At 37.0% G+C, this 22,370-nt stretch overlaps 1 protein-coding gene across 1 annotated transcript; it reads left to right on the forward strand.

Annotated features, from left to right (window-relative positions):
- Window positions 1-8,412: 8,412 nt before the first annotated feature.
- On the forward strand, window positions 8,413-9,357 carry LOC122199793 (olfactory receptor 2W3). The gene has a single exon (XM_042905132.1). It carries the CDS (start codon window positions 8,413-8,415, stop codon window positions 9,355-9,357), a length of 945 nt encoding a protein of 314 aa, XP_042761066.1.
- Window positions 9,358-22,370: the final 13,013 nt, after the last annotated feature.

Here is a 22,370-nt window from a genome sequence, read left to right on the forward strand (position 1 = left end):
ACTATTACCAAATGACTCTATGAACTTTATTGATGAATCCTTGCATTAAAAAAGATTTATATACATTCATGTTTGGTATGTTTATATTTGATCATAAGCAAAAAATTCCTCTCTCCATCCCTCCTTTCCAAATGGGGGTATTAATGTATTCTTATCTCCATCTTGGTGACATTTTATAGACCATGAATGCCCTAGGCCTCTTCCATGCATGGTTTGAGTAGAGAAGAGGCTCATGCCTTGGGTTTCAGCTCATGCTTCCCCATCATCAGGGATTAAACAGGAGCTGGCAACTTACTGTAACACCTGAGTGTTGATGTTACTGTAAGGCCAGGATCCATGACAGGAGTCAATGCAGAGAAAATACACTCAGAGCAGTAGAGACCCTTCCACATAGACATCAGGAGAAACAGAGTCACTTTTCTGAGATCTCACCTCCTTGGGGGTTCCAACACCCATTCACTTATGCTTAATGGGTAGAAGGACAACACCACATAGTCAGGGTGTGAACAGAGAATAACCAGTTCCTATGAGAAAGCAAACATCCTGGTTTCCACTGTTTCTCTCTAATGCTGTTATCTTACTTTGCATCTTACTATGATTTATGTCAATCATTAAGCCAACTTAAGTGTGCCTTCATCCCTTGTTTCCTAAACTTTGCAAGGTTTTGTGTGTCTTCCTAAAGGTTTCTTCTGTTCTTTATGGAATTCTGGTTCACTAACAGCAAACTTCTTTAAATCCTATTTAAAGATTTTTCCTATTCTCCTGAAACATATAGGAATGTGAGAGTGTGCATGTACGCATGCATGCACACATACACACAGACTTCTCCATCTCAGTGGAAAGCAACACCATCCTCTCAGTCGCTCAAGCCAAGAATCTGGTTGACTTCTCTCTTGATTTCTTTGGCCCTCATCCAAACCATCAGCAAACCCTTGGTTCTACCTTCAGAACATATACAAAGCTTAGCCAGTCCTAACCACTCTGCTGCTATAACTAGTCTGAACTTCCATCCTCTTCCACTGAGTTGCTACATTTGGTTCCTAACATTAGCTGTACTCCAGCCCTTTGTGCATCCATTATGGATGCTGCAGCTGGGTTATCTTTCAGCTCCCAAGACAGTACTTTGCAATGACTTTCCATTCAACTTAGATAATCTTTACAGTAAAACTTCAAACCCTGGAGTATCTGAACACCAGCTCCTTACCTGATTCTGATTTTGTGTCCCTCCACATGCTTCTGTTTTTATCTTCCTCCCTCTATCCTGGCACCTGGGCTGGGTTTACATCAGACAAGGCACTTCCCACCATGGGTCTTTCTCCCAGATGAGCCCTCTACCTGTGGTTCCATTTTCCCACATATCTCCTTTACTTATCCCATTTTTTTCATTAATCCTGCTCAAATCCAACTTCTCAGTTCAACTAAACTGTCTGAATCACCTTGGAGTCCACCCAGAACCCACTCTCCCAGTCCCCTTTACCAGGCCCAATGGAGCCTTTTTTTCCAATATTGTAGTTAACAATTTCTAAATGTATTCTATTATATTGTTATCTTATTTATTGTGTTTATTTTTGTTTGTTTGTTTTGCCTTTTATTGGTAGAATGTAAGCACTCTGAAGGGAGGGATATCGGTCTATTGATAACAGTATTCCCAACATATCTCAAGCACCTCAGATACTGGTTTGTACATGGTTATCACTCAATTCATATTTGTTGAATAATAAATGATTGACTTTCAGGGGAAGCATTAAATCATAGATCTAAAAGTGTTTTCTGAAATGTAACATATTATACTATTTTAATTAGTATTTTATTATTATTACTATTATTTATAAGTACACAATCACTGTCCAATAAAGTTTAATGTCAAGTGCTAAATGAGTAGAATCCATTTTTAGTTATACAGAAAATTTGAAAAGAAGGATCAATTTGTGAAGGTAATAAATTCTAGGAACACGATGACTTGCCATTCCCAGGTATGGTCTTATTGAGCCTCTGGTAGCTTTGATTCCCTATGACAATATGCCAACACTTTTGAATTATGCATTACTTCATATGCACTCCATATGCCACCTTTCATACCCACTAAGGGTGTGGGGAGAATTCTGTAAAATTATATGGACTAAAACCTTTTTTTAAATTGAATCTTTCATGCTTTATGAGACCCTCTTGATCTGAGGTTCACAGAAGAGCCAACTCCAACAGCTAAAGGGTGTCTTGGGTCTCCTCTCCTCCCCATCACTCCTTACCATTATGCATGTCTCTGTTATTATACATTGGACTTTTTGTCTGGCCCAGGTCACTTTAAGGAATGACTAAAATCATAAAGAATGATTCAAAAGTCAACTACAAACCTTAGATTATAGTTTTTCTGAAGCTACAGCTCTCAGAGTTAGGTTTACAGTTTAACAAGACTGGATAATCTATTCAAATACCTAATTTGATAATTTCCTACTCCACCCCCTCAATCAGGTGACTGGTTTGTCAAGTGAGTTAACCAAATAAGCTAATGATTCTAACATGTTAAGAAGGTCCTGAATGAAGAAAAAAGGGAGGAGAGAGATATATGGGGCTGGTTGGACATAGGAAGTGAAATAGCTGCATTAGGAGTTAGAAAGAACTTAGCAAATTGAGAGTTGTAATTTCAACTCTTAGTGTCCCAAAGGGCACAGAAATTGGGAATGCTGGGATTTATTAAACCTGTCTGCTCTTCAAGCATGGACCCCTCCATGCACATTTTCTGTGCGCTACTGGGTCCCTCTGTGGAATTGTTCAACAGGGAAGAAGGAACAATGGAGGTGGTCTGAATATGTATGGGCACATTCTAGAAACCTACAAGTTATATTGATTCATTTATATGAAATATCTTCTTTGCTCCCTGACTCTGTAACCATATGTACTCAAAAGTACCCAAATAATCCTTTTGATAAATTCTCTAACTAGTTGATTCAAACTCGTCTGATTTTTCTCTGATATTTCTTGGCTGATTGCATGGATTCAATTTCTATTTATATATTTACTTTAGTATTATTAAAAAAAGTCCAACCTCATGATGTCATATTTGCCTCAATAAGGGCATTAAAAACATGGTCATGTATCCACAATCTAATAAAGTTAGAATTTCATAATAACTGCTCAAATTACCTCTAGTGTTTTTTTTTTCTGAAACTATAAGGTATAAATTAATATATGCTGACATCTTCCTTTCAGATCTAAAAATAAATAAGTAAATAAATGAATTAAACAAAATAGTTCACCCTATTAGCTCCTTAAATTAATAATAAAATGTATATTAGTTAATGCATTTATGACATTTTTCACTAAGACAAAGAGTTCTTTGTCATCATACATAAAATTTTTTAGTAAAAAAAAAAGTCAAAATTCTTTTGCTAAGGAGGAAAAAAAGGAAAAAAAAAAAGCATGATCTTATTCCATGTAGTATGGAACTGATTAGTCCTCAACTGTTTTTCAGGCACATAAAAATTCTTGGTAACAGGGGAGCAAATGGCCCATCAGGATTTATGTTTATAAAACAACAATGGATTGAGGCTTTAGTTTTACTTACATGAAGTAATAAATCTTTTTTTATACAAGGGACAAATTATCATGGTACTCATTTTTTGTCTGGACCTTATGGGAGATTGAACACAATGTGATAGATATCTACAGCACACCTCAGTGTATGTACTAATGACCCCTGTGGGCTCAGAAGTTTTCCCAGAGCTTAAGGCTGTTGATGAATCAAGACCACCATTATAATACCTCCCCAGTCTTTCCTCAGGAGAGCTACATCATACTATCATTGCCCTCAGCATAAATATTGTGGTCAATTGCATTTAAAGAGGAATGAGCCAAGCCAAGGAGAGGTGCTTTCATTTCCTCCACATCTGGAATTACACCTGGCTAGAACACCCATGTGAACTCAGTAGTCATGGAAAGGGCATTGTAAAATCCATGGAGGTCCTCCACCTAGATCTGTACATTCTGACTTCTGACTTTTAGTGGAACCTGGTGCACACAAATAAAGATGGTGAGTAGATTTCTGGATTTAGGGACTCGACTCATAAATCTACAGTTATCTTTGGTTTGTTAAAAAAAAGCTGTATGAGATGAATCAACGGAACACAAAAATATAAAATGAGGAGTATCCTCCTTGCTCTTGGAAAATTTATGGATTATGACAGAAGACCAAGAGAAAAGCTACACATAAGCACATACATCACAACTCATGTTATTTAGCTATAATAGAGCAATAATCTACCAATACAAAATCATTTTAAAAGATAAACAAGTAAAAGTGCTAAAGAGACAAAATATGAAGAAACACAATATACAAATTCACTTTTTTTTAATGTTAGAATTGGTGTCAAGGAAGATAGATTTCTCAGGCAGACATGAGAAAATGATATCTGAGATGGGAGTTTCATTTTGGTGGAGAAAAAAAAAAGATATTGAAAAGGGTGTTCTCAGCTTCCAGGAGGGAGATGGGGAAACGTCATCCCTTGCTTGGGAAGATATAAGTCTGAACCGTTCCTGCATCAAAACATCAATCCTAGTCCCTATCATCTGCCATTGCAGCTACTTTTTGTGAGCTTAAAACTCTTTAATCTTTATGGATGCCTGGATGGCTCAGTCAGTTAAGATTCCGACCTTGGCTCAGGTCATGGTTTTACCTTTCTTGAGTTCCAGCCCCACATTGGGCTCTGTGCTGACAGCTCAGAGCCTGGAGACTGCTTCCTCAGATTCTGTGTCTTCCTCTCCCTGCCCCTCCCCCATTCATGCTCTGTCTCTGTTTCTCAAAAATTAATAAATGTTAAAAATTTTTAAAACTCTTTAATCTTTAAAAATACTTTGTAAATAAACTAAAATCTTTGATTATATGACCATCTACTTTCCAGGAACTGAAAAAAGTACAATTTCTTTGACTTATGGTTTCAGTGTGGGCATTTTTGCCATAGAATGGTGCATTTGGATGCAATGGTATTTCCAGTGTTTGACCAGCACCTACAGGGAGAAATGTATTTTATCCTTTGGTACACACACACTGCCAAATACACAAGTTAAGCGGTTGTTTTACAAGGTAATAGTTCCCTTTGTGCAGGTGAGCTGCTCTTTTATTTCCAATTCCACACAAAATTATGTCTGAAAGACCAAATCGTTAGTGTGTGGGGAGAGGTCAGTTCTCTCCAGTTCAGAGTTTGATACAGCCTTTAAGTTTCTCTGGTTTTGTTCAATGAAGAGGAAATGCTTCTCCAGGGTAAGGCAAACCTGAAAGGCCATGTTAAGCAATTCATTGTTTATTCTTTTGAGCTGTGTCCATGTATAAATGATAAAATGATAGATATTGCCCAATCTCTCTCCTCACCAGGAGAATAATGACAAATTCACGTAACATACGGTAAAATTTGCTATGTGCAGGAACAGGTGCACAATTAGGTTAAATATGAAGATATTCACAGTGGTTATAGAAGGCAGTTATGAAGAGAAAACTGCATTGGGAGGTGGGGAAGGTGGGGAGGTTGTTCATGCAGAACCAATATGCTGAGAATGATCTCTACACAGAGAAAAGAAAACTGATTCTATTCCTTTCAAAGTTTGAAATTAAAGGGAGAAAATATTTGTCCCATCCCCAGAACCATTCAGAAAATGACCATATTCCATATTCCCCATGAGAGACCTGTTTCTTCCATGGAGAGAAGTGTGTGCTAGCAGCTGGCCTCATGGACCCTCCCTGTCAGAGCCCCAGGGGCAGGACAAGTGACTTCTGTCTCATTCTAAAGACAAGCAAAGAGTGGTGCCTGGGCGGCTCAGTCTGTTAAGTGTCGGACTTCAGCTCAGGTGATGATCTCATGGTTTGTGAGTTCAAGACCTACATTGGACTCTGTGGTATCTGCACAAAGCCCACTTCCGATATTCTGCCCCACCCCCTGCCCCTTCCTCACTCCCTCTGTGTCTCTCTTTCTCAAAATAAATAAACTTAAAAAATATTAAAAACCAAAAAGAGGCAGCATCCTGGTTAGAAGCTGGAATGGTGTAACATAATAACATTTATTCTGAGTTTCCATTGTTGCAAGTCTTTTTGTGAAGTCATTCTTGCCTCCCCATAGAAGATGTGAACACAGGTGCAGTGGGGGGCTCAGTAGGTTAGCGACAAACTCCTGATTTTGACTCAAGTCATGATCTAGTGGTTGGTGAGATCCAGCACCTTGCTGGGCTTCAGGAGACAGTAAGAAGCCTCCTTGGGATTCTCACTCTCTGCCTGCCCTCTCTCTCTGCCTCTCTCTCTCTCTGCCCCTCCCCTGAGCTCCCTGTCTCTGTCTCTCTCTCAAAATAAATACATAAACTTAAAAACAAAGTTGTGAAAACAATTCAGGAGATTAGAACTCAAGTTATTTTGAAAGACAAACCCATGCCCTTTCATAAGCATATGGCTCATTTTCTGCTCCTCTTTCTACTGTTCTCTTATTTCACAGAAAACATAATTTTAGGACCATGAAGTTGTGCAGTTGTTTGTTATAAAACACTGACACCATTACAATGATTGAAAATTTGTTCCTGCCTTTCTTCCTACATCATGCCTTTTTTAGTTTGTTAATAAAATCAGATTTTCTTAAGTCAGATGGGACAATGATCTCTCTAAAGGAGGAATGACAAAGTTAAAAAGACATATTAACAAATTCAGAAAAATAACCATAGGGGAATTTCCTAAATATTATATTATACTAAATACATGCATGGGCATGTGTTCTATCTAATTTCATAATTCATGATTATTGATGATTATTTAATAAAGAAGGAATCATGTACAAATGAAAGCCTTGTTTAAAATGCATCATACTCTTGAGAAGTAGGTCTTTTCAACAATTCAGTGCATACTTCCAGATATTGTTTCTATTTTAATGTACATTTTATACATAGAAAAATATATAATACATAGAGTTTGTGACCAAAAAATGGCATCAAGGTACATATAATCTGATTATACATTATATTTCACTTTTCACTAGTTTGAAATTAATCTAGGTTTTGGAAAAAAATTGCAGGTGAAGTTATGTACCTATACTTATTTTCATTTAGTAGTTGTTTCTAGTTCATAAAATTGTCATTTTTAATCTTTTCAATAACTTTAAACATATTTTTCTATTATCCATTTCAATCAATGTTATAATAAAGATTCTTGATTTTTATTTACATAATGTGGGTTAATAAATGCAAAATAGATTGCTAGATTCACAATTAATAAGTCAGAAAAATAACATGTAATTTTAAATTTTATAATAGGTGTTTCTTTTGTTAAAATTACATATACAACCTCAAGATATATGTGTACTTTTAATTAATGATCTTTATAAAGGTTGTTCCATAGTTAATATTCCAATTTATTCCTATCAAAAGTTAATGAGTTTATTTCCCCATACTTTCCCAGCTGTGTATGTATCACATCTTTAAATACTTACCAATCTAAAAAGTAAATAACTTTATATGTTATACTCTTAGTCATTAGTGAGAATGATTTTAATATTTTTAAATCATGTTTTGTAAATCATTTGTTTTCCTGTGAACTTCTTCAAGTCGCTGCCTATTTTTCATTACATGTTTTTCTCCAATTTCTTGAAAAAAATTTACTAAACAAGGTAGCCTTTCAGCTGTCATATTGAATTGCTCTAGTATTATCATTATTCCTTAGGCTTTGTATTAGTATTTTCTGTGGTAGGATTCCTTATAGATTTTTTTAAAAATATGTAATCAACTTTATTTGTATTTTGCTTCATACCTTTTGATAGTTGCAACTTGTTTAGTGAGATCTAAGATAATCAGGAAAAAAAGAGAACAACTATAGATACACAGAATGGGAAGCAGGATCCAGGATCTTAGCTGTCAGCACAGAGCCCAATGTGGGGCTCGGGCCCACAAACCATGAGATCATGACCTGAGCTGAAGTTGGACACTTCTCCAACTGAGCCACCCAGGTGCCCCGAGATTTGCTTTTTGGATAAAGAGTGGATAATGTATTCTGCATATAGTGGAGATATTGTAAATACTATTAATTGGTTATTGTGGGGCTCCATCTGGGACCTTTGAGATTTGAGCAGGAACTTAGGAACATTTTCCTGTCACTGGAATTAGAATCAGTTCCAGCAGTAAAGGAAGAAGTTTCTCAGTTCCATTCCCTGGGTTCCAAACCAGCTCTGCTCCTTTCTAGAAAATGATAATTTGCTTAACACATATCTGTGTCAGTTTCCTCTTCTGTAAGTCAGGAATAAAAAGAATGCCAACTGCAAATCATTGTAGTTGGAGGTTAAATGAGTAAATAAATGTAAAGAAGCACAGAAGAATGTTTGGCTCATTGTAAGTGTTCCCTTATAATGGATATAAGTATTATTAGTATCACTATTCCTCTCAGGTGCAGTAGAGATGGATGGGACCAATGACAGCACCCAGGGAAATTTCATCCTTTTGGGGTTTTCTGACCGTCCCCATCTCGAGAGGATCCTCTTTGTGGTCATCTTGATTGCATACCTCCTGACCCTTGTGGGCAACACCACCATCATCCTGGTGTCCCGACTGGACCCCCACCTCCACACGCCTATGTACTTCTTCCTCACCCACCTATCTTTCCTGGACCTCAGTTTCACCACCAGCTCCATTCCTCAGCTGCTCTATAACCTGAATGGCCGTGACAAGACCATCAGTTACACAGGCTGTGCCATCCAGCTCTTCCTGTTTCTGGGTCTGGGTGGTGTGGAGTGCTTGCTCCTGGCTGTCATGGCATATGACCGGTTTGTTGCGGTCTGCAAGCCCCTGCACTACCTGGTAATCATGAATCCACGTCTCTGCATGGGCTTAGTGTTGGTGGCCTGGGGCTGTGGTGTGGCTAACTCCTTGGTCATGTCCCCAGTCACCCTGCAGTTACCCCGCTGTGGGCGCCACAGTGTGGACCACTTCCTGTGTGAGATGCCTGCCCTGATTCGGATGGCCTGTGTCAATACAGCTGCCATTGAAGGCACTGTCTTTGTCCTGGCAGTGGGCATTGTGCTGTCACCTCTAGTGTTTATCCTGGTGTCCTACAGCTACATTGTAAGGGCTGTGTTACAGATTCAGCCAGTGTCAGGGAGACAAAGGGCGTTTAACACCTGTGGCTCCCATCTCACAGTGGTCTCCCTTTTCTATGGAAACATCATTTACATGTACATGCAACCTGGAAACAGCTCTTCCCAGGACCAGAGCAAATTCCTCACACTCTTCTACAACATTGTCACACCACTCCTGAACCCCCTGATTTACACCCTCCGAAACAAAGAGGTGAAGGGGGCACTGAGGAGAATGCTGCTGGATAACAGAGGGGTAGGAAAGGATTAAGTGAGAATGAAAGACCAACATCTCCATCTGGCTGTCACGCCATCAGGGGCCAATGACGGCATCTGGAACTATTGGAACAGACCAGACAATAATCTAATCTATTCTTCCCAACTTATATAACTTTTCTTAGACTTCTATAACTGTTTCAGTTCCAATACTATGTTTTAATGAGTGAACTGCACAACACATAGCATTCCAAAACCACCAAATGATCTATCAAACAGGTCTGAAGAACAATGTGTGATCAATAGTTATAAAGATGAGTTTTCACAACTTATACCAGAGTGCCAAATAGAAAACTACCTTTCATAATCAGATTTTTTTTTTCTTTTTTGTTGTTTGTTTTTAATTGGTTAACTTTCTGGTTGTTTTTGTTTTTTTTTTTTTTTTTTTTTTTTTTTTTGTCAGAATGATCACAGATTGATCTTTTACATGACAGCCATCCAATATGGGAATTTAACACATTGAGTATTTTTTTTTTCAAATTCTCATCTGAAGCCTTTCATCAAATCATATTTTTTTCTACCCTTTGTCCCCCAAGTCGGGTTTAAATTTTAGATAAACCAAGAAGTTAACTTGTACAAATGACATGTGGGTCATTCACATCTTAATGTACTATTATTTCTCAAGTATGTTTTTATTTCATTGGTGAGAAAACCCTGATATTTATTAAGTTCCTACTATGAGTCAAGTGCTCTTAATTCATCTAATCATCTCCACATTTGTCAGAGATCAGCATGATTATCATTATCTTTATTTTTACCTATCTGGTACTTGAGACTTCAGGTTAAATCATTTGCTCAAGTAGAAATGAACCAGAGATTTACTCCAAGTTTTGTCTGACCCCCAATTCCTGCTGCTTCTACTGCTACAAGAACATTTAGAGAGCAAAAATCCTTAAGAATTTAAGTTGTCAAAAACCCTGTAGGTGTAAGGAGCATGACTTATGTAATACAGAGTGTAGGGGACAAATAGTTTCCTGGACGTTTTTCATGTCCCTGTCTTGGTCTGAAAATTAAACTGACAAAGATATATTAATTAGAGAAAAGCAGACAGATTTCTTTGATGTAAGTTTTACATGACATGGGAGCTTTCATAAGGAGGTGAAAACCCCAAAGTATGATTGTCATGCTAGATTTGATAAAGAGTAGACAGTGATGGAGAAATACAATAGGACAAGTGGAGATATGAACAAAATTTAATAAACAGGGGGAACCTTAATAATGCCTGTGTCCTCAGATTCATTTCAGGGTCCCTCCCTCTTGGAAATAAAGATGTCCCTTTCCTCCAGGAACAGGGAGGGCTCCCACATGAGGATCTTCTGACCTGCTTCAGGGAGAAGATCAGAAAGTCCTTCCTCCAAAGCCATTTCACAAATTCCTTTATCTCAAAACATTCAGTACACCAAAGTGCCATATTTTGAGGTAGTGTGTACTGAACCCCATCAAGGGCTTCTTCCACTTAATGTGCAAATGAATTCTCTGCAATCTTACTAACATGCAGATTCTGATTTAGGTGGTCCTAGGACAGGCTTGGGATTCTATATTTCTGCAAACCTCCCAGGGGATACTCTTATTCACAGCTGACCCTCAGACCACACTTTAAGGACATAGCATAAAGAACACCCTCAGCTCTTTTTGCAAGCATTTGGAGAGCAGACACATTCTAGAATAAGCTGAGATGGGATTCATAGACTAAGGGGAGATAAGATGAGGAGGAAATGAGGCAAAGAGCCTGGCTGAGGGATATCCTTACTTCCATTCTCAGTAACTAAGTTTCATATTCTTCCCTATTTCACAATGACCTGTCATTCCCACCCTCACTTTCTAACATCCTTTATTCTCTCACCTCATCTCATTTCAAATGGTGCCAGCCCTAGTGAGGATCATTTAATTGTGGAAAATCCAGGGCCTTTTGAAAGAAGGCATACCATGTTTCAAGGGGATCCCTATCTGAATATTCAAAACTGCTGTTTTAAAGAAGTAGTGGTATCAATAGCTTGATGGGAGTTATCTGTAGGAGAGTTAGGGTTTCCTCCCAATGCATCCTTGATACACAGTCTAAGGGGTGATTTAATAGAGAATTGAGAAGTGGCCCCAGGACTTCTGCAAACCCATATTCTTTTTTTTCCTTAAAAATTTTTTAAATGTTTACCTAAGAGAGAGAAAGAGAGAGAGAGTGTGCACATGAGCAGAGGAGGGGCAGAGAAACAGAGGGAGATACAGAATCTGAAGCAGGCTCCAGGCTCTGAGCTGTCAGCACAGAGCCCAACATGGGGCTTGAACTCACTAATCACAAAATCATGACCTGAGCCGAAGTCTGACACTTAACTGACTGAGCCACCGAGGCATCCCTCCCATATTCTTTTCTTAAGTTTTATTTATTTATTTATTTATTTATTTATTTATTTTTATTTTGAGAGAGAGAGAGAGCAAGCAGAGAAGGGGCAGAGAGAGAGGGAGAGAGATAATCCAGGCAGGCTCCCCACTGTCAGCACAGAGTCTGATATGTGCCCTGAACTCATGAACAGTGAAATGATGACCTGAGAAGTCAAGAGTTGGACATTTAACCAACTGAGCCACCCCACCCCCTGTAAAAACAATACCTTGTTGGATGCCCTGAGTGAACCTGAGGAGCAGCCACATGGGCTCTGAAGTTGCGATGTTTCTATCTCTGGAAAAATGTACCAGAGGGAATAAAGAAGGTTTGCGTAACTCTAAGAAATAAAAGTAGTCCTGTGCACTGTGGTGAGTAATTTTGTTGTTTCCTCTATTAAGAGCAAAACCCAGTTGAATACATTTTAAGGATCTTATTGGCTTTATTCAGTGACTCGTAAATTGGACAGCATTCAATCTAATAGGTAGAAAGGTGCTCCAAAGAGCTGTGCAAAATAAGAGGCTTTTATAGGCAGAAGAGAACAGGAACAGGGAAATCATTCTAGGCAAAAGTGAACTGATTATTGCAAGATTGCTTTCCTTCAAGAGATGGCAGAGACTTCTTAGGCAGACCACCTAAGGAATGCTGACCAGGCAATTTCTGGTTGGCTGGTGAAAGTTTCGATCTCTGAGAGACGTGAAACTCCAGTGAATTTTTGTTATTTAACAGATTTGGGTCAGTGATGGTGGGATCCAAAGGAAAGTTCTCACAGTGTTTCCATTTGGGGACAATGGGAAACACAGGCATGGTGCCTGTGAACGCTTTTGAGTTGTTTTCCTCACCATTTCTGAGGGCTGTAGGTAATTACGTTCTTCTCAGTATTCTGCTCTTTTTGCATCAACCTCTTTAAATGGCTTTCCAGTAAGTTCCCCATTTGTTTGAAATCACTATTTCCACATTAGGAACTGCTGAAAGGTTAGTCCACAATTCTCCATTTGATTGGAAACCTCGGCCCTCTCTTCTGTCCCTATCCCACATTGAGAACTGCTGGCTGCAGTTCCTCATTTGTTTGGACTCAGTCAGCAGTCGTTATTTATTAAGTTCTGCCTGTTCAATCCATTCCCCAGTCCCAAATTCTGAGAATTGTTGGCTGTGTACACAGGGACTTCTCTTGGTCAGGAGACAGTAACATCACTTGGTTACTGTGATAAATAAGCCCACTGACCCAATCAAAGTAGGAATGAGGAGACTCAGAGCGCAGAGAAGCAAGGCTTTAATCAACTTTCTTGTAAGAGCAGATGTCTGATGGACAGACACGCTGGGGGCAGTTATGGGAGGCAACTTATCTCCTAGTATGCAAGTCCCTCCCCTGACTCCTCATTGGCTGAGTTCTACAGACTTACAGCCTTACCAGGAAGTCTCCTATGTGACTGGCTTGGTAAGCATCGGGCTGTGGGCCTCCAAATAGAGCTGGACAGAAATGTGGTTTGCATCCCGTTTGTAACCAGGTATGACTGGACAGAAATGTGGGTTAAATTCCATTTACAGCTAAGGGTCCTACCAAACTATTGCTGGCCCTCAGGGAAATTATAAGGGCCATTATGAGGAAAATTCCAATTAGATAAGATTAGTTAAGTGCAATTGAAAGTAAGGGTGCCTCCAGAATTCTTCAAAATTCCAAAATAGCTTCATTACAAAGATTTATTACAAAAGGCTAATAAAAAAAAAAAAGTAAAAGTGCAAGAGGTACCTAATACAAAATATTGTAAAACTGATGTAATTCCTACTGCTCCTGTATTTGAACACTCATTTTAATAACCCTCTATTGAGTTGTCTTTACAATCTGAAGAGACTACCAGTCTATAAACAGAAGTCTGTCTGTTAATGGCCTTACAGATAGCCCCATATCTACCTTTGGAGGGAGGCCCCTGGGGGCTCATTCCAGAGATGATGAGACTCTGAGGGATTTTCTGATAAACAGCTACATCATTCCCTAAACAGCTGAGGGAAACTAAATTAAAATAATAATAATAATAAAGTTCATTTTTGAGAAAGAGAGACAGAGCACAAGCGGGGGAAGGGCAGAGAGACAGGGAGACACAGAATCCTAAGCTCTAACCTCTGAGCTGTAAGCAGAGGCCAGTGTGGGGCTGGAACTCATGAACTGTAAAATCATGACCTGAGCTGAAGTCTGGTACTCAACCAACCTGAGGCACCCCGGTGCCCTGGGAAACTAAATTTAAAATTAATAAATCCTTTCCAAATTCTGGTAAATATTGAAGTTATAATTCTCCACTAAAACCCCACTCAGAAGCTATAGATCAGATTCTTGACAAACTGACAAAAATATCTAAATATTCTTATAAGTCAGCCCTCCCAGATTGCCTGTATTTGTTCTGGCTCAAAAGCAGCAAGATATTTAAAAGAAATTTATAAGTTGCTCTCTAAACAAAGGTTGGCCAAATTGGAAGCTCATATTCAGAGCCTGATAGTAATCATTGTTTTAGACCTTCTCGTTTAAGCAACTGAAGGTAGTGTAGTTGAATGTGTGGATGTCATTTATGAGGCCTTTTAGTTTGCAACTCAGTACTCAGAAATTGACAGCTTAGAAATCTTTGCAAAACTAGAAATGCAGCTCTAGAGGCAGTTCAAACTTTACCTATTCCTTTTTACCACTCCTAAAAACCTTCCTTATCTCACAAGCCTTGTAAATATTGACATTGGGAGACCAAAGCTCTATTTGAGAAACTTGTATTCCTTCTACATGATTCCTTCAGGAATTCTTATCTAGACCAGCCCCAATTACTAAGATGAAAGAAACAAAAAACAATAACAAAAGGTTAAAGAAGTTTTTAAAAACTAAAATATGTTCCACAACTTCCATAAATTTACTTATCAGAACATTTACAAAACTTTTTTTTTTTTTAAATATGGAGAAGTACTACACTAAGGTATTAGATTGATGGGACATGTTTGGACAAGTTGGAAATAAAGACTAGAGTGGACTCACATATTCCTGTCAGAAATTATTTGTTTTTAATGTTTATTTATTTTTGAGAGAGAGAGTGTACACACTCCCTTTACCTACCCAACAAGAACCCAATGTGGTGCTCAAACCCATGAACAATGATATGACTTGAGCTGAAGTCAGATGCTTAATTTACTGAGCCATTCAGGCAGCCCGAACATATACAAATCTTATGTGTTCTCTCCAAAAACATTAGTAATAAAAACCTTTAGCCACATAAACTATGAGCTGTCTGCATCTGCCTATATGTTCATGTATGTGTGTGTGTATGTATATATATTTGTGTGTGTGTGTATGTTGTAGATGTGTGGTATTTTCTACATCTAGATGATATTGCAAAAATTAATTTGTGAAACAGCTGTATCTAATTCACTTAAAAATAAAGTTGTTATATGAACTAAATACCCCTAAAATTCTCAGAAATGTAATAAAAACTATTATGTAATAAAGACATGATATGGGAAAATATTCAATATGAAAGCTAATTTAGTCTTGTGGGTTTAATTAAAATGGAATGTCTAGAGTTATCAACATTGAATATAATGCAGACATGTACTTTTTGTTTATTTGAGTTTATTTGTCAAATAAGTTTATGTTACCTCTGCCCAAAAATTGTCATCAATAAAAACAAGATATTATGATGAAATTTCATAAGTAATGCAAAAATAATTGTTGAGAACAAGATAAAAGTTTTAGGTGATTTTTAAAAGGTTTTCCTCAATTTTTTTTTTTTTTTTGTAAACTGAATCCTTGAAGTTTTACCAAGTTAACTGAATATTGGATAATCATTACATAGCTAAATCATTTCCAAAAAATGTAAGACAATGCAACATTAATTATTGAACATAGGATTACCTAGTTTTCACTTCTTATTGCAGAGGAAATAAATATTTGGAGACTATTAGTAAATATATTTTATGCCATGCTGAGAAATTTTCATTAAAAAGCCCATGTTTCTAGAACTTATGAGAAGTATTTATAAATTTGCCAATCTACAGAATGCTAATATAAAAGACAATTCATAATTGCTTACTCTTTAGTTTTGACTAGAGTTTAAAGAATTCTAAGGGGGAAAATTATAATATATGTAATTGAAACACTAGAACTAATAAAAAAAATAGAGCTGGCTAAGAATGGAATAAATTTAAGTAAATTTAATTGAATAATTTTTAGTATTGAAAGTAAGTTGGTATAAAGGGCAAAGTTTTTTTGTTTTTTTTTTTTTTTTTAGAAATTTTGCTCTGCTTTTAATGAGGAATTTAAATAAAGTTTTTTTTTTCCTTTACTTTTTAACTTATCTATCCAGAAAGTACATATTTTATGTTTAGTCAAAATAATTCCCTGCATTTTTTTAATCAGGTCTCTAATTACTTTAGAAAATTAAGTATTCTCTGTTATAAAGCTAAGTATTCTTTAACAATGAACTATGATTCTGTTTGACCAAGTGTTTTAAACCTTTTGATATTTTGACAAACTTCCTCCAATCAAATTCTGAATGAAGTCTCTTTGATCTCAAACAATTTTTAGAACTTCCAGAGGGTCCCTGGAAAATTTCCAAAAGCTTTCTTTCTTTACTAGAAATATATATATATATATATACACACACACATATATACATATATGCATATATATGTATATATATGTATATACACACATATATATATACACACATATATATGCATATATATGTATATATACATATATATGCATATATATGTGTGTATATATATATATACATATATATGTGTATATATATGTATATATATATACACACACACAACACACATACATATTAGGGGCGCTGGGATGATTCAGTTGCAGTTGGTCAAGCTTCCAACTCTTGATTTCAGCTCAGGTCATGATCTCACAGTTTGTGAGTTCAAGCCCCATGTCAGTCTCCATGATGACAGTGCAGATCCTGCTTGGGAGTCTCTCTCTCTCTCTCTCTCTCTCTCTGTCTCTCAAAAAATAAATAAATAAATAAATAAACTTAAAAAAAAAACCGGAAAAAAAAAGGACATGTTAAACTACTTAGGCTTATTTGATAAGTTAAATTATGCGGGAAGTATTGTCAAATAACAAGTAATAATAAGCTGTTTTTATAGGGCATCTGGGTGGCTCAGTCGGTTGAGCATCCGACTTCAGCTCAGGTCATGATCTCACAGTCTGTGAGTTCCAGCCCCGTGTCGGGCTCTGTGCTGACAGCTCGGAGCCTGGAGCCTGCTTCAGATTCTGTGTCTCCGTCTCTCTCTGCCCCTCCCCTACTCATGCTCTCTCTCTGTCTCAAAAATAAATAAAAACATAAAAAAAATTTTTTTAAAAAGACTAAAAAAAAGACTAAAAAAAAAGAAGTAATAAGCTGTTTTTATGTAGTACTTGTATAACTATGTTATGAGTTTTATAAATAGTATGAAATTCCTGAAGTTTGATATGTTCTTGTATAATGTTATCAGTAAGAAGTCCAGTTGTTATATTAAAATGTGGCATGTTGTAGATATAATAAAATTTCCTTGTCAATTTCATTATAAAGAACTCTCACTAGATCTTTAACAATGGACATGTAAAAAGTCTTTTTTAATTGACAGTTGTTGTTTTACTCTGATACTTTGCAAAAGTGTTCCTGTGAAAGTGCTCCATATTCAAGAAGATTCAAGGAAAAGACTTTTCACAAGTACAGGCTCTCATAACTTTAAGGTCATAAAACTGAACTGAGTAAGAATTACCAAAACTTATAGCAATATTTGATTAAAGTAGAATAAGAATTAACAGCATGGGACTGAATGAACTGAGGGAAACATAATTTTTATGACTTCTTGTTTGAAACATTGTTGGTTTTTTAATGCTTTGCTTTTCCAGTATTAAGGAACCTATTAGCTTCAGCTATCTATGACTTACAACAACATGGTAAAGTATACATTTGTAGACAAAGGTGACGCATTTACTTTTTCCCCTAACTGCCCCAAATAGATTTCAGAAAACTCTTTTTAGTAGTCTCTTCCTGGCAGTACCGTAAGCTATTTTTATAAGTTCAATGAGAACCTCTTTTCCTTGTAGTAGGACACATTTGGAATTATCAGCTATTTTGTCAAGGATTTGATTAGTTTGTCACATTTGAGAGAGATGTTCATACGACTGGACAGGTTTCACAAGTTAAGGTGGATTCTATGAAACCAATAAAGCCCCTCAGAAAATTTTCTTGGTAGCTTACTTACAAATTTCCAGCAAAACAGTCTTAAAAGTAGCTTCAAAAAGAGTAAAATCACTATTCCTGCTGCATCTATGTCATTAATCAGGCCAAGTTTGATTAAAAAAATATTTTTTTACTATTACTATCTTTTAAAAATTGGGGGATGGTAGAAAGAAAAATATATTTGTACCTTTGAAAATATTAGATTCTAATCTTGTTACTTGTTTCTGAGGTTTTGTTACATACCTGTAAACTGGGATGTATCCTGAATTCTCCTAGTTTCATCAAATATCTGGCTATATTCCTCCAAACTAACCTTTCCAGTTTTAGCTAACTGTTCTGATTTGAAATCACTAAGAACAAAGACTGCCATTGTATCTCCTTGAAAGGGACTCTACAAAGTCCTCTTCACTACTTGGATGACAGCCAAACTTCAGGGCCTTGAACCCAAGATATACGTCTCACAGCTGTAGAAGACATTGTGTGACATTAGGCCCTATTTCACTACTGCAGACCTCCAAATCAAATAGACTAGGAAGAGATGTAGTTGACATCAAGGCAGGCTGCTTCCTCCTGAGACAGTGTATCAAAACTTCATGCTTTAAATAAACATAAAATCCTATTTCTCTCTTCTTTCCTTTATTCTGGCATTGGCCTGGAAAGATAATGCCATAATCTTCCAGGCCATTGTTAATGGGAATAAATTTTCAGACTATTGGATTTGTCAACAAAACAAAACAAAACAAAACAACCCTCTGATCTGTTTATGGTGCTAGAGACCCCCTGGGCCCTTTCCTTGCCTCTGGTTAAGAATCCCAAACTTGGGGAATCTTATGTCTAGACTCTGTTCCAAGAAAGGGACACAAGTCAAGGGTATCCAGAATAAAACTACTTGTGTCCTGAGTGACAGATTCCAATGAGAACTTAAGGAGGCATTCATGATTCAGATTCACCTCCTTTAACAGGGTCATATTTCCAGGTTTAGGAGTAAATGTAAATGAGGCTATAATCAGGAACCTCTCCTTAATTCTTTAAAGTATTGTGGGGGCGCCTGGGTGGCGCAGTCGGTTAAGCGTCCGACTTCAGCCAGGTCACGATCTCACGGTCCGTGAGTTCGAGCCCCACATCAGGCTCTGGGCTGATGGCTCAGAGCCTGGAGCCTGTTTCAGATTCTGTGTCTCCCTCTCTCTCTGCCCCTCCCCCGTTCATGCTCTGTCTCTCTCTGTCCCAAAAATAAATAAACGTTGAAAAAAAAAAAAAAAAAAAAAATTAAAGTATTGTGGAATTTTTTTGCTAAGACAATATCTGCCCAAGAAAGAATCTTAGATTCTCTGTCCAAAGTTATTTTTGATAATAGGATAGCCCTTGATAATCTTTTAGTTGAACAAGGTGTCTGTGCTGTGAAAAATACCACCTGCTGTAATTGGATTAAAACTTCTGGGGAAGTTGAAATTCAACTAAGTAAAATCACTGAGCAAGCCACTTGGCTTAAAGAGGTAACTCCAGTAGGTTTTATCTGAATTATTTGATTTTTATTGACTTGGATCTTGGAGACCATGGCTCCAAAGTGTGCTCCAAATATTGGAAACCATCCTACTTATAACCACCATAGTAATCTCCATGGTGTGTTTTATCCTCTCAAAAACCTTAGACACATGTTTGAAGCTGTTAGCCATCAACAGATTATCTCCCTAAGACTGGACTGCCAGAACAGGAATACTAAAAAAAAAAAAAAAAAAAAAAAAAAATGTTTACCTGAAACCATGACCCATGAATATCACAGAGATTAAACAAAAAATGTCATGGCCTATGGATACTACAGAAAATCAACCAAAGCAGTAAGCAGTAGCTGAGGATAGTGCTAAGGCCTTAAATTCTGATCACACTGTCAGATAAACAGAGTTTGATCAACAGTGGGGAGATGGTTAAAACAAAACAGCAGACCCAAAATAGAGTCACTTATACTAAGTCCACAAGAGTGAAACAAGGCTCAATCCCAGTTTCCACCTTCCCCAGGAATACAGACTTAACTGGTCAGTCTGGAATTTTCTGTTGGTACCAGTAAGGTAATCTGCCACATGGACCCTTCCCATCCCCCCATAGGTAGATGAGGTAGTCCACTCTTTCCTGATAACTTCCCCTTAGGCTTTTCCTTCTACTTTTCTAGGTTTTTGTTTGCTCTAATAATCAGGTAACATAAGACAGATTAATAAGAGAAAAAGAAACCAAAACATTAGTGACATGTGTGTAGAGGTCCCCTAAAAATGTGAGACCTAAGGACAAATCAGGCAATTGAGGCTGATATGCCCTTTTGAACTAAGGAATGGGATGGCTCCTAGGGAGGAAAAGTGATTCACAGGACAGAAAGAAGAGCAGATGTTTGGGGCACCTGGGAGGCTCAGTTGGTTGAGCATCCAACTTTGTCTTAGGTCATGATCTCACTGTTAGTTGGTTTAAGCCCTGCATCAGTCTTGGCACTGACAATGTGGAGCGTGCTTTGAATTCTTTCTGTCTCTCCCTCACTCATGCTCTGTCTCTCTGTCTCTTTCTGTCTCTGTCTCTCAACAATAAATAAACATTAAAAAAAAAAAAAAGAAGCTTAGTAACTAGATGTTTTCCATGCCATATAGGTAGGTCATTCAGATAAAATTATCTCTGCTAATTTCTGAACCAGGTCCCCTATCTAAATTCATTTATTAGTTAAGGAAGGATCAAAAATAACTACAATAGCTGATATTTTTCTAAACTCCCAAAATTAATTTTTCTCCTTTGGCGATGATATTGCCAATAATATCTGATCTGGCAGAAATTACGCATCCACCACATAAGGAAAATTCCCATAATCTTTTAGAAAATTTATAGTACAGAAATTTAATGTCCCTAAGAGACCAAATCTTGTATTATGGAATATTTTCAAAGGGAAACATAATCACAGCAGGCACTCTACTGCTGACAGTCTACAAAATTATGAAGTCGAATTTGATGATAAAAGTCCTTTTACCTCTGATTTTTGTTTCACTTTCTTACCTTTGCACACGTGTTGGTATCATTCCCACTGAAGGTTTTTACTGACTCTACCCCTACCCCAGTCATAGGAAGAACTCTCTAGTGTTCTACTAAATCCCAATTAATCTCATATGGAATATTTTACATAAAAGTATTAACAACATTTTCTATCTAAAAACACATTATTTACATATCTATTTAATCTGTGACTTATTTTCTTTTTACATATTACACACACATACACACACACATACATACACACAGGTAAAATATATACACACAATATTGCAGGGGCAATAGGTGGGCTACCCAAGATGGGCCATCTGGCATGAACATTATTTGAGTTAAAAGCAACCAAAACCCACTAGATTCTGAAAAAGCTCTTTTTCTCCCCCTTCAACTAACTGTCTATATCAGAAAGAGAGCTAATAATAGAGATTCCTCTTTAACTAAAGTATTTATCTACATAATAGGACAACATTTGCTTTCTAAACATCTCCTTTTACCTTCCTACTAATGTTTTTCCTCCCCTTTGTATTCTCAGACTCCCATCCTTCTTAGCTCACGAGCATCATGTTACCTCACTGCCTTTGAAATTTCTATGTCTGTGTGGATTCCCTTATGAGCACTATTAGCTTGATTTTCTCCTGTTAATCTTCCTCAAGTCCATTTGATTCTTAGGCTAGAACTGTAAAGGGTATGGGAATTATTGGTCCCTGACAATATTTATACACACACTTGTGTGTATATCTGTCTTTGCATATACATGGTGTGTGTGTATATGTGTGTGTGTGTGTGTGTGTGTGTGTGTGTGTGTGTGTTTGTGTGTCTGTTTGTACACATGCACATATGCATTTAAGATAAAGGAGTTGCTCAGGAAGTTTGTTACAAGTAATGTATATATAATCTACACTCATTGGGTAGCATTAGTGGAGAAAAAATAGTTATTCATTATGCTTCATATGATTTGGGGGGGATTTTAATGTCCATCAAAACAAGAAATATGGCCTACCTTTTGGCTTATTTTTTTAAACATATTTTGTACTCAATAGCCATAAAACTTATGGATCAACTGACTCAGTATATATTGACATCAAATTTTCCACTACATTTGGACTTATTTGAATTCTTCCTTTATCATAGCTTTTTTTCTAGTTTGAAAAAGTAAAGTTCTTTGTTATTCTGTATCCCAAACATTTGATTACTGTAAGCTCTTCCTTCTCAATTTCATCCATCCTTTTTATTTATTTCAAATACTGCTTGATGAAAATTCCCTTTCAAAACATCTCTCTTGAGTTATTACAACTGGATTATTGTAGCTATAACCTTGTCTTTGACACTGATGTTTTTAACTTTGCTCTTTTGTTATGATCAGTGTCAAATATGTCATATCCAAAAAAGACACAGGCATTTGAA

This window comes from Panthera leo, chromosome A1, assembly GCF_018350215.1.
Source record: "Panthera leo isolate Ple1 chromosome A1, P.leo_Ple1_pat1.1, whole genome shotgun sequence".
In the NCBI taxonomy this organism is placed as follows: domain Eukaryota; kingdom Metazoa; phylum Chordata; class Mammalia; order Carnivora; family Felidae; genus Panthera; species Panthera leo.